Source organism: Notolabrus celidotus, chromosome 18, assembly GCF_009762535.1.
Source record: "Notolabrus celidotus isolate fNotCel1 chromosome 18, fNotCel1.pri, whole genome shotgun sequence".
NCBI lineage: Eukaryota > Metazoa > Chordata > Actinopteri > Labriformes > Labridae > Notolabrus > Notolabrus celidotus.
The window spans coordinates 23,923,477-23,941,536 of record NC_048289.1 but is presented as its reverse complement, the minus strand read 5'-3'; the positions used below and the strand labels follow the sequence as shown (position 1 = coordinate 23,941,536).

The following is an 18,060-nucleotide window of genomic DNA, read 5'->3' as shown; positions in this document are numbered from 1 at the left end:
CAGTGCTGAAATAGTATTTTTATTAAATACTTTCAAGATCCAAGTTTGAAGAATAACAAAGCTATGATGAAGACCAACTAACACTCAGACAAACACTTGATAGTCGTCAATTCATGGTTGTATTTCATTGTACATCATGATCATGCAAAAAAACTCCAGCATCCATGTGAAGGCTGGGGGAGAAAGCGCAGCCCAATAGTATATCATTACAACGCAGGGAAAACGCTAACATCGAGGGCCTCATACCAAGCTACGGCTCCTGAATCCTTTTTTTAAAAATTTTGCAATTTTTTTTCTTTAAATATTTTTCATGTCACCTATTCAACATTCTGGATGGAGAAATTCTTATTTCAAAAGATGCAAATATCATATATTAACACTAGCTCCATCCTTATTCAGGTAGGTACATGGTAGAAATGCGTAACTGAAACATGCATATAACTAGGTCTCCCGCTCTGGTTCAACAGTGGAGGTCACAACAACCTGCACGGCCACTCCAACTCTCTCTCTCTCTCTCTCTCTCTCTCTCTGGCTTTAACACTCCTCTTAACTGAGCAGGCACGATTTCAAACCACCAAGGGTAGATTACATGATAAATAATTTAGTCTGGATCAATCTGTGATCGCTCAATCTGTAAATCTGTGTTGTCTTTGCTTCCTCCCTCTTTTCCCTTTTGGTTATTTTTTTTCTCTGTGTGCGAGGGAGAGTGCAGAACTCCAGCTTGGCAGATCGGCAAATTACCAAACGACAAGTTAACAGCAACAGCGACGACGACGAAAAAACTCAAACCAGTAACACGGGAACGGAGAAACAACAGAGAGAGGTACAAATAAACATCTCAAGAGCAGGGACACGTTGGTACACGGAGGAAGAGGAGGAGGATGATGAGGAGGAAGATATCAGGCTGAGGGGAGCGGGGGGGTGGTGGGGTTGGGGGGGAGGGGTTGAGATACGAGTGTTGCGGATGGATGGAGACAATTAAGCAGCACAGCAAGGGTGGCACCGTGGTCACACAGCAGTGGTGCAGATATGTTACAAAGCTAAAACACACCACCAGGCGTGTGTGTGTGTGTATGTATTTGTGTGTGTGTGTGTGTGGGTGTGTGTGTGTGTGTGTGGGTGCATATGATATGAAGAGACGGCTAACAGCATCGTGGGATCAGGATTTAAGGACACTATGATGAAAGTTTTAAGAGTCTTGTTGGGCGGAGGAGTGAAACTTTTTTCTACCTGTTTGTTCTTTTATTCCCCGTCTCCAGAAAAGAAAAAAAAAACAGTCTTACGGCCATGGGACGAAAGCTGGTAGCCCGCGGGAGTGTGTGCACGTGTTTGTCGAGAAAAGATTTAGAGCTACCGATATTTTCAGGAAGTATTCTGAGAAGAAGAATGAAAGCAAATTGAAATCAGTGAGGAAGATAATGCTCCTAAACTAAAAGGTAGGGTTCACAGAGGTCATGGGGAGGCTCCCACGTCGAAATGCACAGGATGAGTGTCTCTTAGATACATGTACATATATTACACTTTTCTACATATATCTATACATACACTGTATTTACACAGTGATTATAAACAAACCAGGCCCTTGCAGAAAGCAGAGAAAAGGGGGGGAGGGTTAAAAGAGGGAATGGTTTAAGAGAGAGAAAAAGGGGAAGGGGGTGAATGAGGGAGAGGCGGCGGGCAAACATGCAAAACGCAGACGCCTTTCCCCGGCTCGCTCTCTCCCTCCACTGCATACAGACACAACAGAACGTGTTAACACGCGCAGGTTAGCTTTAAATTTGCACAATAAAATCCCTCTTTTTTTTAAAAAAACTCACTGCTTTAAAATGAAAGAGCCTCAAATATCGGATCAGTCAGACAAAACAAAAAAGAAAAAAAAGAAAGAAAAAAAAAAAGAGGCTCGGGTTATTTATTCACAGGAACGTAAAAGGGAACAGGACGCTAAAAACACAACCAAACACATGACCTCAAATCAGACGCCCCTCCCTCCCCCGAAATCCCACAACAACACGATTTTTTCCGTTCGGTCGGAAAAACAAGCAAACAAACGAAAACACATAAACACATAAAAAGCCTAAAGTTCTACACTTTGGTGCTTCATGTTTTTGATATCAAGTTTCTCTGGTCATCAAGGTCTCTGACTGAGCCGACTTGATTTTTTTTCCCGCTAGAATTCAGTTGGGGAAAATCTCCCTACTTCTTAACATCAACGACCGGGTAATGAGCACAACACTTCCTACCCGGTTAATCCCTAGAATGCCAACAAAATGTGTCCGAAATCTCAGCTGCTAACCTCACACTCCCTTCTGTTCCTCCCTTATTAGATAGTGAATATAAATGCTTGGTTGGGTTTTGGTGGTTTCTGGTACATCTAGTCATAATTTACACAGCATATTCATAACTCATACTCATAAACTGTCACAAGTTCAACTGTAAATCCTCTCCTCACGCAGGACGTCTCATCTCGCGCGGGCAGAAAAAAGATGGCTGCCAGGGGAGGGATAGAGGGCAAAGACACGCCCTCCGATCAGGCGCCAGATGCATGCATCATCCCATGGGGGCGGTGTCTTGTGTTCAGCCGGCCCCCAGCAGGTCAAAGGGGGGACAGGATTGGTTGGTAACGTGGAGAGGGATGCAATCTTGCCCGGCCGGGCTCCTGGCACTAGCCAATCCACGCAGAGGACGGGCCTCCGAAACACTCTCGCTGAAAAAAACTGCCCCCCAAAACACACACTCCAGTAGACTGGAGGCTCAGGACCACTGGGGGGGAGAAGAGGGACACATTAGAGGTACAGTTTAAAGCACACTTCTTATTAATTGGACCTTAGTTCCTCAGCTTGTGCTCCTTTTTTTTTGCAGCAATAACAACTAAGGTGGACATTAAAGCCAGGAGAAGCCACACAGGTCGAGAAACACAACAGTCAGAAGATCAGACAAGGTTAGAAAAACAGGTTCTGGGGCATTTTCAGCTTTTTTAATTAGTAAAAAACTGACAATGGGGTTGGCAGAGGTCCCCAGCTGGACTTTGTTTGGGCGCTCTGGGACTACATGGCAGATTCTGAAAATCCAAGGACACTGGGATGCCCTCAGAGAGCTTTTAAACAACTTCAACTTATGTAAAGGAGAATATTGGAAATTAACGTCAGTCACGGTTTACAGACTGAGTACATTTACAACTTAATGAAGTAAAATGAGGGGATGAAGGGATTTCACCTGACTGATCATCTTCAGGGTCATGTTTCTCACCCGGAGGAACTTTGTTGTCGTAAACTGTAATCTTCTCCACTTTTGTTTTTAAATGACAGGATTAACGGCTACATGTAGGATTATAAGGTCCAAGATGTCAAGGTTGTAAAAGCCTAATTTCTTTAATGATGATTTAATGATGTAGCTTTAAAAAACGACAGCTCTGATGTTGAGCATCACAGACATTTCTGTGTCATCACAACATCTTAAAGAAGAAGAAGAGCCTGACACTCTTGAAGTGATCATGCGTGTCAGTACCTGATCACTGGAGTGGTGCAGCAGGCGCGCCTGAGCAGTGGAAGTGGACATTGAGCCACTTGCCATCGCGACGATGCCACACCCTGGTCTCCTCTGATTGGCTGGAGCGAGGGCGGCCTGTGGTGTCCACAAACTGTGTGAGCCGGATGTAGGCGATGCACGCAGCGTCCTCACCGATCAGGTGCACGTGAGGGTTGAGCAGGGTGGTGTGCACAGGCTTGCTGTTCTTGCTCAGCACTGAGGAAAGAAGACGGACGATTAATGTGTCATCCTTAAAGAACAGATCTTAGAGGTTTGTTCAGAGAACACTGGCCAGAAAAACCCTGAGAGGAAACTGCTGCACATCAGTCTAATGCCAAATGTGTTAAAAAGAGCTGATTGATTATTTGAATTTTTGTACCTCGGGCATTGCTGAGACGCCCCTGAGCAAAGCATCGAACCCCTAACTCCTGGAGCCCTCCTCCATGTGCGGCCCCTTCACTCTGACACCTCTCCATTCGTTCATGTCCCTGTTTGTGTGTGTGCAACTAAATGTGTATTTCAGCTTATGTGTGTGTGCAGCATGTTTCAATAACTTACTGAAAGTACAAACTCCCCCTTTAGGTTTTAAAAAGTATTCCCCGTCTATTTTGAATAGCTGATTCTGATTGGTCAAAACCCATAACAACAGTGATTTAATCTTTTTTTAATGATTATGTTTTGGGGCTCTTTTTGCCTTTATTAAAGAGTGGGGAGAGAGTGGGGGAAGACACGCACTAAATCATGTTGAAACCAGGAATAGATCCTGAAACCAGTGTGATGGGTACCCATAGACTGTATAAAATATGGACGTAGGTTCTGTGAAGTCACCCATCTGTTTCTGAAGCGCTGTTTTGAGGCCAAATCGTCGGTGACAGCCAAATTGCTGCTGTCGACGGATTGTGACGTAAGGAGGCGGGCTTCGAGCCTCCTAGCTAACAGCTACAGTGTTCCCGCCTGTCAATCAGGTCAGCTGTGCCTCTCATTGGAAGACTTGTAATCAGACTTATAATCTCAATATCTTAGAAATTGCCGCGTTAGAAAAAAATTCACCCCCCGTACAGTGTGTGCCGATCGAGAAATGAGCAATCCAGACTACACTCGTCTTTTGTACCAGGCTGTAAACATGTTTATTTCTGCTGTAAAGATGGTCTTTTTCCCCCATTCATGTGTACGTGTATGTGACTTCCGGTACTTCTGGGGCCAGCTTCAAGCGGATCCTGGATGAACTGCAGTTTTTAGAACTTTCGCATTGGACTTGTGGGTACCAAAGCCTCTGTACATGGGGCGCCTGCTCCAACAACTGAGCTAACCTGTCTTCCTGACGGTGATTACTGTTAAGCGGCCTCAGGGAGGACCTGATCACACTATTAATAATATAAAAATAAATCCGCGGAAGAGAGTCTAACGCGTTTCACCTCATTTTATTTTGGGCGAAACTGTGGTACAAAGCCAAGACAGGGAGAGCAAGACCCCTCCGTGCTTTCCCTTTCAGTATTCTTATCGGCAAAACCACCTGTTCACTATACATCATTCCTTACATATCTTCCTATTCTTTTTCCAAATTTATACTTGTGTTTTTTTTTTATGAATTAAGGGAGGAAACAGATCTTACAGGAGTGTGAAAATGCAGATTTCCTGCTTTATTTGAGAGAGTGAAGCCAACATCTTTGGTTGTAAGAGGCAAAGTTGTGTTACCTTTTTATCAATGTCTGTTTGTTAATGTATTTAATGTGAGTGTTGATGAAGAAATGCTCATTGTAGATGTGGATTAGGGTCTTTGGGTGTTATACAGAGGTTTTTTTTTGTTGTTATATTTTGGGGCCTTTTGCCTTTATTGATAGGACAGCTATAGAAAGACAGGAAGAGTGCGGGAAGACATGCAGCAGATGGTCGCGGCTGGGAGTTGAACCAGCGACCTCTGCGATGAGGTCTATAGCCTTTGTATGTGGGCCGCTTAGACCGCTAGGCCACCAGCGCCCCGTAGAGTTTTTTGTTCCTTTTTGATGAGGATGTGGTTTTGAGTCGCTGTCACTTCAAGAGAGAGTTGTGTATTGCTCGCAGTTAAGGTAGTGGGTGGAGATCAGTGGGAGTCCACTTCACTCTGAGTAAATGTATTAAACAAGTCAATGAGTGCATGTGCCTTAAGTTTCTCAGATAAACGAAGATAAAACGAGGAGAGATTAAAAGTCAGTGAGCAGCTTCCGACCTAAAAGTTGAAAACCACTGACAAAGCCAGAAACCTTGGAGTAGTCATGGACTCAGACCTGAATTTTAAAACCCACATTAAGACGGTTACAAAGTCGGCCGACTATCACCTGAAGAATACATCAAAGATTAAAGGACTTAGATCCCAGCAGGGCCTGGAAAAACTGGTCCATGCATTTATCTTCAGTCGACTTGATGACTGTAACAGTGTCTTTAAAAGGTCTCAGTCAGACAGATGCAGCTGATTCAGAATGCTGCTGCTAGAGTCAAGACCAACAAAGTGGAACAGTCCAGCTCTGAGGTCTTTACGCTGGCTCCCTGTCCATCAGAGAATAGATTAAAAAAAGCACTGAATGGTTTAGAGCCGAAATACATCAGTGATCTTCTGATAAAGTACGAGCCATCCAGACTGCTAAGGTCGTCTGGGACAGGTCTGCTTTCTGTCCCCAGAGTCAGAACCAAACAAGGAGAAGCCGCGTTCAGTTTTTATGCTCCAAATATCTGGAACAAACTCCCAGACAATGTCGGGTCTGCTGAAACTCTTAGTTCTTTTAAATCCAGGTTGAAGGCTCACCTGTTCACAGCTGCCTTTTATTGAAATCTTTTAACACATTATTTAAAATCGTCGTATGTGAAGCACTTTGAATTATCTTGATGCTGAAATGTGCTATATCAACAAACTTGCCTTCTGTTAGGTTTAAGTTCCAGCATCATCTAAACATAGCACAAAAAGTAAGGAAATTTGTGTTTGGTAGATAATTCTTTGTTGTAACAATGCTTCTTGTCAGTTAATCTTACACCGATGGAAAGCTTGTTTATTTCCCTTTTAAATGGTGCCACATTTGTAAGGAACATGCATTTGTGGGATGAGCAGCAGAGCTGAGTTGGTGGGTTGCGCCCATTAAAAATGTGCCAAATCTTCTCTGCCAATGTCAAACAGCTTATTCTGCCATTGACTCTTGTTTTGAGCTCCTGGTGCCCCCAGGTGCTGCCAATCAGGTGCCTGATTGGCACCTGTGACGTCACCCATCTTTTCCTGAGCTCTGTTTTGAAGCCAATTGTCAGCGGGAGCCATATTGGAAATGCTGAACTCAACCTAACTTGGGCTGTTTTTGAAACGGCCTGCTACACACTACCTACGAATGTAGTAGGCAGTAGGTACTGGATGAATGTTTATATTATCTGTAAGGTGACCTTGGGTGATTTGAAAGGCGCCCTAAATAAAATGTATTATTATTATTATTATTATTTCTAAATACTGCTTTTGAATTTAGTATGTAGTATGACTGTTCTATTCGATCTGTGTTGCAGTATGCAGGGCCTGACGTCACTGAATTTCCGGTTTCGGAGAGAGGAAGTAAACGACGGCCAAGCTGATAGCGAAACTGCTTCTTTAGCATCCATTTATGATTTAAAAATTTAGGAAGTGGTTTATATGGAATTTAATCATTTTCACAGCACCTAAAAACTGAGTTCCCCCTGTCAAAAAAAGATGAGAAAAGAAAATGCGGAACGAGCGCTGTGCATTGTGGGAAACAGTACGCGAGGCAGACTGGTCTGATGCATACTGTGAAATTTTCCTGCATCAGTAGACATCCGGGGAGTTTTGGCATACTGCAGATTGTGCTCTTGTTCACATACTTCATACTAACTACATACTGAATTTTGGCCAAATCAGTATGTACTGCTAGTATAGTAGGCGGTTTTGAAAACAGCCTTAGTGTGAGGTAAAGCGGCGGGCTTTGAGCTTCCTAGCCAACAGCTACAGTCATATCCTTATATGGGCAAAACTTGTAATCTTAATGTCTTCTGAACTGGTGCGTTATACAGTGTGCAGTGTGTACTGATAGAGATATTAGCTATGTAGACCCAAGCCGTTTTTTGAACCAGGCTGTAAACATGTTTATTAATGCTGTAAATATCGTCTTTTTTGTATTGGTGTGTATGTGGTTTCCGGTGTTTCTGCTGCCAGCCTCAAGTGGACGCTTGATGAACTGCATTTTATAACACATCCGCATCGGCTTCATATTTTGAGACCAGAGGTTGCAGCTTGATCTGGATAGGGCCTGTGCGATAAGGAAACTTCAAGCTGGTGTTCCATAAAACCAAGTTGCGGCTTTATTTGGAGTGAGCCCTGATACCATCTCCAAAGTGAAGGCCAGGGATTTCAGAGACAGGCCTCGAAGTGGGCGTCCCAAGAAGAAGACACCAGAAGAAGACTGTTTCCTCAACCTGCCAGCACTAAGGATCCGTAGGTGGTCTTCCACAGATTTGCAGTCAAGGTTTAAAGGACAATATGGCCGATGTCTCTCTGCCCAGACAATTCAGAACAGACTACACGCAGCCAGTCTCCAGTCTCATATGGCTGCCAGGAGGCCTGCCATGACTGCCCTTCACTGTTAAAGAGATAATCTACTAAACACAAATGTCCTTACTTTTTGTGCTATGCTTTAGCTTCTTCATTTGTGATACATGTCGATTAAAGATGTTTGTTTTTTACACTTTACAACAGCCTTGAAGTGGATGATTGCATCGAATACATCAGGAAAACACATGTTAGCCAGGACTACTAGAAAGCTTGCAGTTCGGTTGGTTACGCTGTGTTTAATGCTAATGTTTGAAAAATCAGCCTCATGAAGGAGTAATACTGACTTTGTGAATATGAGGAGGTCACACATGACTGGATGAATACTTGAGTACTTAGCAGATCGGCAGGAGAAACAGACCACACATTCCAGTGATCCTCATCCTGTGTGAGATCAAGCTTCATCTGGGCGGATTAAAAATGGCCGGATCTGTGTGTGTGTGTGTGTGTGTGAGTGTGAGAGTGTGTGCACAAGAGGAGACTCACAGTTTTCAAAGTAGAACTTGTGGAAGTCCATGCCCTCCACCAGATTCCCCAGGGCCTCAGGTTCAAAAGAGGTGAGTCCGGGATCGCAAATCCTCCTGAGAGAGAGAGAGAAGAGATAAAGAAGAGGAGGCGAGTGAGAGAGAAACAGAGTGGGTGAAACTGCGGAGACAACAGAGAGATGAAACAGAGTCTTGGGAAAACATAAAGACGACTTCAACGAATGCTGCTTGAGTGCTGCATAGATTCCAGCGCCGTGATTCACTCGCTGCTTTTCATCGCACTCATGCAGCCGGACTCACGTGTAGGCCTCGAAGTCTCCATTGTTGATGGCTTCAATCAGCTGCTCTGTTATCTTGATGATCTCCTGTTTACGAGCTGGAGGAAAGAGAAAGAGAGAGATAGAGAGGTAGTTAATGTTGAGAAGCCAGATAGAAGGTGAGTCAACAATTAACTATGTTGTGGTTTTCACTCGACGACATTTTCTCTCGTCACTTCAGCTCCTGCCTTCCTTCAGGCTCTCTCTCCTCTGTTTCTGCAGCTCAACACTTCCCTCTTTAACCTCTCTGTCTGTTCAAAGCAGCTTCCTCTCTGCAGCTTGACCTCATCGCCGTCTGTCCCTCTGCTTCTCACCTTCTGTGCAACACAGAAACTGACTAAAACACCACGAGTCACACACACTGCCACCAAAACTAAGAGTCTGCTTGTGAACGCCAGAAGCTTCAAATGGCCTCTCACAGCAGGCTAAACCCTCTACACTGAGGAGGAGCAGGAGACTGAGAGATGAAGAAGTGAAGACGGCGGCCTTTGTCTTCAGATTTTTAGTACTTGAAATTTTCAAGTTAATTTTGCTCCTCTTGACCATCGATAGCAACACATGATCACTTGTTTTACTTCAACAGGAATGCGATCATGCCTTTAGAGAAAATGTTAATCCAACTGTAACTGACCCTCATCCCTGAGCAGCGTCATGATGCACAAGAACTTCAACTTGAAACCTTGTGACATCTTTTGACACAACCTACTTCCCTTTTTAAAAATATCTCAAAAGGTTGAGGTGACATTTATTATTTATTTTCATCATTAAATCCCATGAAGAAGACCAAAGTCTACAATTGATCCCATTACTAGTACCATCTATGAAGCGAAGGCCTTAAAGCCCGAATACAGCATCAAGTGTGTATGCTGAAATAACCAACAAATGTGTGTTTCATTTCCTTTTCCAGTGATGTTTCATAAACCTACAATGTCCTGGTGATGTAGGTTGAACACTGGATTTGTTTGATATTCAGGGAACGCTGTGTTAAAGATGCAGCAAGGGCTTTAGATGAACCCTCCTGTTATGTTTGTTTCTCTGGAACAGCAATAATGTTCTGGGTCAATTTGACCCAGTGCATATTCAATTATCCAAAATTGTCAGAACCCAAAAAAATCCCAATCAGATTTTTTTAAATCTAATTTTTAACTCCATTACTAAACATTTAAGTCAAAATTTAGCCCATTGGTGTTTTTTAATTCTCACTGATCATGGTTCAATGCGGTTAACTCACTCGTTTCTCATTTAAATTAATGTTAAAACTTTTTAATGTACATTGGAAAGCCCTAAATATAAATACAACAGTTTAACATGACATAGATTTGTGTTTATTTTATTTTCATTTTTTTACTTTATGAAGTGATGTTGATAAATTAACACAACACCTCTTCTGTCACTTGCTGCCCAGATTTGTATGCTGCATTTAGCTGGTTTGGAAGGCATATATTGCCTAAAATAGACTTTAAAAAGGGTAAATTTGACCCGCAACATAACAAGAGAGTTAAAGACCATTCCGGGTAAATATTGGGCACATATTCAAATCCCAAAAAGATCAAAGAATGCCAATTTTTATTAATTTTTTAGATCAATTTTAATAGATTTTGAAAATTAAAGTTACTGTAATTGGGCCCCTGAACATGTATAAAAAACAGTGATTACTGGCCTGTTATACAGTATGTGGAGTGTTTGGCCTTGTGAGGAACTATGGGTAATTATTGATTCTGGTGCCCTTATAGTGTCCAGGTAGTTTTTCCCTGACATAAAATGTAGCTCTTTTGTATTTTGACCTTCAAATGTATCATTCATTTTAGAAATTTAGCTGTGGAGATGTTAAAAAACGACAGCACAGAAACCCTCAATCTGGTCACACTAATGGTCTGGATTAGCGTTGCAGCTCACAAAGAGGCATCAATATTAATTTCAGTCTTTTTCATGACCAGCTAAAAACTCCCTACTGTAGCTTTAAGTCTAAATGAAGAAAAACAACCATAAGAGTCAGACCTTATTAAGATCTCGAGATATATAAAGCAACAACATGACTTGCTATGATAGACATTGACTGCAGGCTGCTCGTTTTGCTCCTGTGTAAACTGTCTGTCATGTCAGAAACGCTACAGTGAATGAAACAGGAGAGAAGGTGAGGTTTGTTAGTCATGGCTGTGCTCTTACTCTGCTTAGTGTTGTTTATAGCAGCGACAGTGTTGCTCCCTAGCGGAGCGGCAGGCATGGAGGACTGTGAGAGCTCAGAGTCAGGGCAGGAGCTGTTGCCTGTGCTGTTCCATGCCATGCGCTTTAGGTCATGCGGTGGAACTGAAACACACAACGGATGGTCAACAAAAGGAGGACACATGGATGGATGACAGAGACAAACATGTGATCATCTACGCAAAACAACATGCACACAAACCTCATGCACCAAAACAAAGGAGACATGTGTTAGTGTTCAGTAAAATGAATGAGAAATAAACAGTCAAAGTTAATGTGGGGTTATGACAGGCATGCTGATGGGTAAACACAAGGACAAGATGGCAGCTGGAAGCGAGATCTGTAAAAGCACTGATGCTGTGTGATGTGAAGTCATTAAACTGCCTGCTCTGCTCACATCTACTCTGCTCTTAATGCTCGTATGCATTAACAAAGCTTCGTCTGATGAGCTGCAGTGACTAGCAAAGAGAGGGATCGAAGCCATTGTTATGAGCTCATGTTATGCCTGCGAGGAAACTTAGCATGGTCAGGAAAGAAGACGGAGAGAAGGAGAGAGGAGGAGGGAGGAAAAGAGATCAGACTGTCCTGCAGTGCAGGTGTGTCTGACGAGGGCAGGAGGCCAGGACAAGAGGTTAAGAGACGAGAGGAGAGATTAGAGCAAAGAGGGGAGGGGGGGGAAGGTTTGTGAGAGGCAAGAGGAGAGATAAGGACGCAGCGAAGAAAGGTGAATTAGAAGAGAAATAGAGAGAAGATTAAAAAGAGAAAGCATTAGAGAAGAATGGGGGAGAAAATGTGAGCACAAAGAGGAACCTGATGCTCTGTGGTGTGCAAGGTTCCAGTAAAAGTCAGACAGGCAGCAGGAGCCTGTCAGACAAGGAAGCTGGTTTAGGACACCCAGCTGCAAGGTGAGCAAGGCTTCCTCCAGCTGGAGCTGTCACATTAGGAGGACAAGGGGAAAGATGCAGTGATCACCAAGAAACACACACGCGCACACACACAGACACCCACACGTTTTAGGGTTCCCACAGTGGCCCTGATGGAGATAAAAAAAAATCCTCAACTTTTTCTGTTTGACTTTTCCTAATTAGGTCACAGTTCCTCAGTGGCCCAAGCAATGAGTCTGCTTTTCTTAAAAGTGAGCAAAGTGAACTTCAGTCGGCGCGGTGAGGAAGTTAAAGGTGGAGTCTGGCTCTAGAGGAGTGAACTCGCATGAAACACTTTAAATGGACACACAAAGCAGGAAATGACCGTCTGCAATCAGAGTGTAGAACAAATTCATTCTGGTAATGCATCCTGATTAAAGGAGTATTCCACTTTAATACAGATTGTCTTATTATCAGCTAGAAAACCCTGTCAGTGTAAGGAGGGATGTATTGATACCGCCTGATTTAAACCCTTGGTATCAATGAGTGGAACTGATCCACATCCATAAGATTTTAAACATTATTTGTTTTATCATTGAGGACGGCTTGATCCTAAAAAATAAATTAGAATTAATTCCCTCCTTGGAAAAAAAATTAGCTTGGGGGCTTAACAAAATAGGAGATGGAAACTCCTTTACCAAACAGGTCCTGACGTGGCCAACATTTACTCTAAAGACTGATCACCTGACAAATGCTGTGTGTTTTAGAATCATTGGATTAAAAGGTAAATTAGCGATTGATTAAAAGTTGCAGGACAGAAAAGATGTTTTTTGCTCAGTTTGCGGGTAAAGAGGAGACTTCACCGCCATATTTTGAAAAACTATACGCCGTTGATAGAAACACAGTTATCCCACATAAGCATGACATCTGAACTTAAAGATGACATTTTTTAACATTCTGTTATCAGTATCAGTTTAACTTATCCGGGCTGATCCTCTGATTTATTGCTGTTTTTTTGCCCCACAGCAGGAATTATCCTTAATTTATTGCCTGTGTTAAATCCTTGATTCTGATTGGTCCAGATCCCATAACAACGGTTATTAATTCTAGACAGCAAATCATGCCAGGGACAACCTGATCACAACATCACATCAAATCCATCAACAGAAAGGAGTCCTGCATGTTCCAGGTCTTCCTGTTGACACTGTGGCAAAATGTTAGCTTGCGTAGGCATTCAAAAATGGCGGCCGTTGAGATTGAGAATATTCTAATATTGGATCTTGTCCTGCAATCCAAGCAACAGCTGCAGAGCTGGTGAGTGCTCCTAATGTTGCGTTTTGTTACAAAAGAACTTAATAAGAAGTAATAATGATAGCTGCACCAATGTCGGAGGTTGTTTTTTTTTTTAATTCATACACAAATAATTTTTAAATCAATATTTTATATGAACTTGTTTATGCCCTTCGTTTTTAGTTGGGTGATCAGGGGGATAATGTATAGTGAGCAGCTGGTATGTCAACAAGAATCCCTCCAGGGTCAACCTCTCTGGATTACATAACCACCTGCTCACTATACATTATCCTGAACATATGGGACACTGTCAGGTCACCAAATTTAAATGAGAAAGAACTTTTTATTGTTGAATCAGGAGTTGTTGCTGGTGGTAACAACTGAGGTGAGGAATCAGTGGAAAAGGAGTAAAGCCAGGGCAATCTAATGTTAACAAGCTTAACGCTCCGCCAGATTATAAATACAACTTTATATGGAGGTAAAAGGTGTCAGAGTGCGCTCACAAAGTGTGGCCAACACAAATCTGTGTGAACACAGCTACAGTAAATATGGTCAAATCTGACATGTAAAGTCAGACTGGAAACTGTGACGGATGTATGTAACAAATTGTGGATGTTTATCTTTCCTTTGGCTGACCCGGGCCTGGTTAGGTCAACTAATCCGGGCTAATAAAAGACTGTCAGACTGAAATGATGTGGTTAACTCTCATCCGGATTATTTTGGTTAAATGCCACGTTTTCTGGTTACATCAGTCTTAATCAGTCTGGTGACTTATTCATGAGTTTATAGCTTTCATTTTTAGGAGTTGGTGATTTTTTTTAAGGCTATGATGCATGATTACATGATAAGCTCAAAGTGGTTTCTTAATAAGCATGTTCTTATGTAAATGGTCGTACACCCCACCCCCGAATTGGGTTCCTTTTCAGTAAGGAATCTGCTAACTCTCAATTGGCTTATTATTAAGACAACAGCTGCAGTACAATCTGAATTGTAGCTTTGAAGAGCTACATAATCCAGACCATCAAGAGTCCAATGAAGCTGGCTAGGTTATCCATGTATAAAGGACACAGCCTCGGGGTTCGTTAGATCGCGCCTGACTACTTTTTTACTCTGTTAGACTTGTTAGAAGGGATCATTGTGATCTCAACAACAAATATGAGCTGCCGGTTGTATTTAACCAGATTTATCTTTTAAATAAGTAAAAACAATATATATTATAAATATCATGATTGTTTCTGAATTTCCCTAAATTGAGTTAATAAATAAAAAACAAAGATTATATTCTGCATTTTATAAACCAGTGGGAACCCTCATAGAAGCTTGGTGGATCAGAGTGAGGCAGCTCAAAGATGTGAGACGTCATTGCCAGTGACTACAAAAAGCCAGGGTGGGAGTGGGGGGGTGGGGGGATAGGTGGGTGGGTGGGTGGTTGGGTGGGGGTTGTTAGGTCCTTGCCAGTGGCGACCGCACAGCTTCTGGTTGCCATGGATAAAACTTACTGGCAGGTGAGCTTTGAGGTGAGGGCAGAAGTGGGGGCATCTCCTCTGTGGCGCTGCTCTGCGCCGAATTGTCCGCTAGAAACACACACACACGATAAGTACGTACATACACACACACCACAGGCACACAATCAATAGTGTGAGAGACACATTTCGTATCTCAGAACACCTGCCAGTCTGTACAGTCAAATACACACATTTTACTAGACAGGAGACAGAGAGAGAGAGAGAGAGTGGGGAAGAACAAGAGAGATGGAGTTAAACACTTGAGTACCTTGCCTACCTTTCATTTCCTCCTCGTCGTTGGTGGCGTTGCTCTCTGTTGATCCCTGGAGTGCAGTGAGACGGACAGAAGGAAACTGAAATTAACTCGCCCGGCTTCTCGTCCATCAGGACAAAGAGTGAAGCAGTAGGGGGATGCTCAGGCTTTCAGACGGACTACCCTTACCTTGACTCCATCAGGAGGGTTGTGGACCACTGTGCTCTGAGACTCCTGCAATGTAGAACGGAACAGTTAGTCCAGCACATCGTAGTCCTCATCCAGTGCCTCTCAACTGGCTTCTAACTGGACCCTAATCCTTCACTTCAGCCTTGAAATCTGAACCTGATACGACGCCTCCTTCCTGGTAGTTGGTTTCTCCTTTTAACTGTCAAGAGCACTCTCAGCTAAGGTTGGGAGATGATGTTCTTTCAACGACAGCCTTCCCTGATTTCATTCTTATGAAAGCAAACTATTTCTGGGGTTTGACAATTTTATAAATATCTGAGAAGCTACAACTAGTAAGGTTTTGAACTTATGCCTTAAAATTGGGAATTACTGTCAAAATGTTCTGTTGACTGACTCCACAGGAAACCTATTGTGATAAAATCTCCATAGTTTCACAAAGTTATCTGAGCTTCATTATTCAAACAACAGAGAGAAAAAACAACTGAAAGTAAGATAAATGATACTTCAGCTTTTGTTCTCATATTTGATAATTCAAGCATTCAATCTGCTTATTTTTCAAAAATAAGAAATGTAAAACAGTAACATCCAAAATCCTCATGGTTTTAGTGTTCTCCAGAAAGAGGTGATGTCTTCAAATGTCTCATTTATCAAAATAACAGCTGTTGTCCTAATGAGAAGAAACAAATCCTCACATAGGAGAATCTAAAACCAAACCTTGGACCGTATTTTCTGGACCAAGTCCTTGAGTATATTTCTTTTTTGTCTCAGTCTGATGAAATTTAAGCAGAACATAATTCTTTGCATTGACCAGTAATTATTTACAACCCTATTTCCAAAAGGTTCATGCTGTGTAACACATTTATAAAAAACGATTTACATGAATTGAAAATATTTTAAACCCTACATTTAATTGAAAACAGCACAAAGACATATCAAATGTCAAAAGTGAAAAATTTTGTTGTTTTATGAAAATTATATACTCATTTGAAATTTGATGTCAGAGACATATTTCTAATAAAAGGGACAACAACATTTTGAAAAAGTTTTATAATGCTCAAAACAGAAAACAGACATGACTCTGTAGTGGAAGTCACTGCATGGGCTCAAAATTACTTGGTCTGTGAACACAGTTTGTTACTGCATCCACAAGGTTTAAAGGTTAAAATGTTAAAACTACTTTTTGCTCTTTACTGTGTGGGAATAAGAATTGAAAGCTCTCCATGTCAGTACACTCCTATTTTTAATTTGTTTATTTTATATATTTTATTCTATGTATTTATTGTTATTTAAATTTTGTATTTATTTATTTCCTGCTATAGTTATTATTATTACTATTATAACATACATATACATGTTTCTTTGTTTGTTTGTTTGTTTTTCATTTTTTACCCTTATTTGTCAATTTCCTGTCTGTTTTATAACCTGTCGGGTGGTTTGGGGGATGTTGGGGATGAACATATTTGTTTGTATATGTACATATCTGTTCAAAACTAAGAAAAAACTATAAATAAAGTTATTGGGGGAAAAAAAAAGTTAAAACTAATGATTCCTCTGAGCCTGAGCCAAGTTAAGAAGGACTGGCAAAGTGGAACATTCTCCTGTGGTCTGATGAATCAAAATTTGTAATTCTTTTTGGAAATCATAGATGCTGCGTACTCCGCTCAAAGGATGACGGGGGAAGCACCCATACCGGCACACAGTTCAAAAGCCAGCTTCCCTGATGGTATGGAGATACATAAGTGCTCAAGGTATTAGCAGCTTACACATCTGGGTACCATCAATGCCGATTATTACATACAGGTTTTGAAGCAACATATGCTGCCATCAAGCCATCGCCTTTTTCAGGAGACACCTCACATGCTTCAGCAAGACGATGCCAAACTACATTTTGTATGCAATACAACAGCATGGCTCCTTAGTAGAAGAGTCCAGGTGCTAATCTGGCTTTCCCACAGTCCTGACTTGTCACCCATTGAAAACATTTGGTGCACCACGAAACAAAACATTCGACAAAGGAGACTCTGAACTGTTGAGCAGCTGAAATAATTTTAGTCTCATCAGAAATGTGTTGGTGGCATCAATTCAAAATGAGCATATAGTTTCCATAAAAACACATTTTACAGTTTCAGCATTTGATTTGTTGTCTTTGCACTATTTTACGTTAAATATAGGGTTTAAATGATTTTCAAACCATCGAACTCTGTTTTATTAACATTTCACACAGCATCCCAAATTCTTTGAATGGGTTGTATAATACATCTCAAATTCTTCCCCCTAGGCCTACCCATGCTTTAGGGTCCTGTACCACGAGTTGAGATGCACTGTATTACCAGACCCAACAGCGTATTATGTCACCATACCAGTACAAGCCACCATATGTTACGCATGCTATTAAAGCGTTAGTAAATTCCAGCATGCCAGCACAATGAGAAGGTTTGGTAGTTCGGTTAGGAGGTGATAGGGATGGTAATGGGAGTGTTAACCAGGTTAGATTGAGAATGATGGACAGATCTGCTAAAAAGTAAAATATTGGGAAGGATGGTTGCAAAGCTTACTCTAGTCAGGAGAACTGGTTAATGGTAGAAATCAAATAGCAAAGAGGCTGAAGCATGACATGACTAGATTCTACTTTTATAACAGCAGCTGAAACAAGATGATTCAGGACTCTACAGGTCTCTGTGCTCATAATCAATAGTCCTGCAGACAGGTTCATGCTCCTTAAAACAAAAAAGGTGCCAATGTGCAACCTGAAATTCAGTCAAATCCAAAAGGTATGATTCCTCTTTTTAATCTTTATTCTTTTTAACTTTGGAGACTGCTTTTCAGGAACACATGAGCACCTCGAGAGATAAAATGCCCAG

At 41.8% G+C, this 18,060-nt stretch overlaps 1 protein-coding gene across 9 annotated transcripts in view; it reads right to left on the bottom strand.

Annotated features, from left to right (window-relative positions):
* Positions 1 to 18,060, bottom strand: part of LOC117829881 (calcium/calmodulin-dependent protein kinase type II subunit gamma-like) — a 61,625-nt gene continuing 43,565 nt past the window's right edge. For 2 of the 9 annotated variants that reach the window (XM_034707619.1, XM_034707621.1), the window contains 8 exons: positions 15,200 to 15,244; positions 15,026 to 15,080; positions 14,752 to 14,826; positions 11,064 to 11,204; positions 8,881 to 8,956; positions 8,582 to 8,676; positions 3,505 to 3,741; positions 1 to 2,760 (listed from right to left, as the gene is read on the bottom strand). In XM_034707619.1, coding sequence (XP_034563510.1) covers positions 3,509 to 3,741; positions 8,582 to 8,676; positions 8,881 to 8,956; positions 11,064 to 11,204; positions 14,752 to 14,826; positions 15,026 to 15,080; positions 15,200 to 15,244 — 720 coding nt within the window. In that variant the 3' untranslated portion in view covers positions 1 to 2,760; positions 3,505 to 3,508. The remainder of the gene's footprint in view (positions 2,761 to 3,504; positions 3,742 to 8,581; positions 8,677 to 8,880; positions 8,957 to 11,063; positions 11,205 to 14,751; positions 14,827 to 15,025; positions 15,081 to 15,199; positions 15,245 to 18,060) is intronic. The other 7 variants (XM_034707620.1, XM_034707623.1, XM_034707626.1 and 4 more) reach the window with 5 other exon arrangements.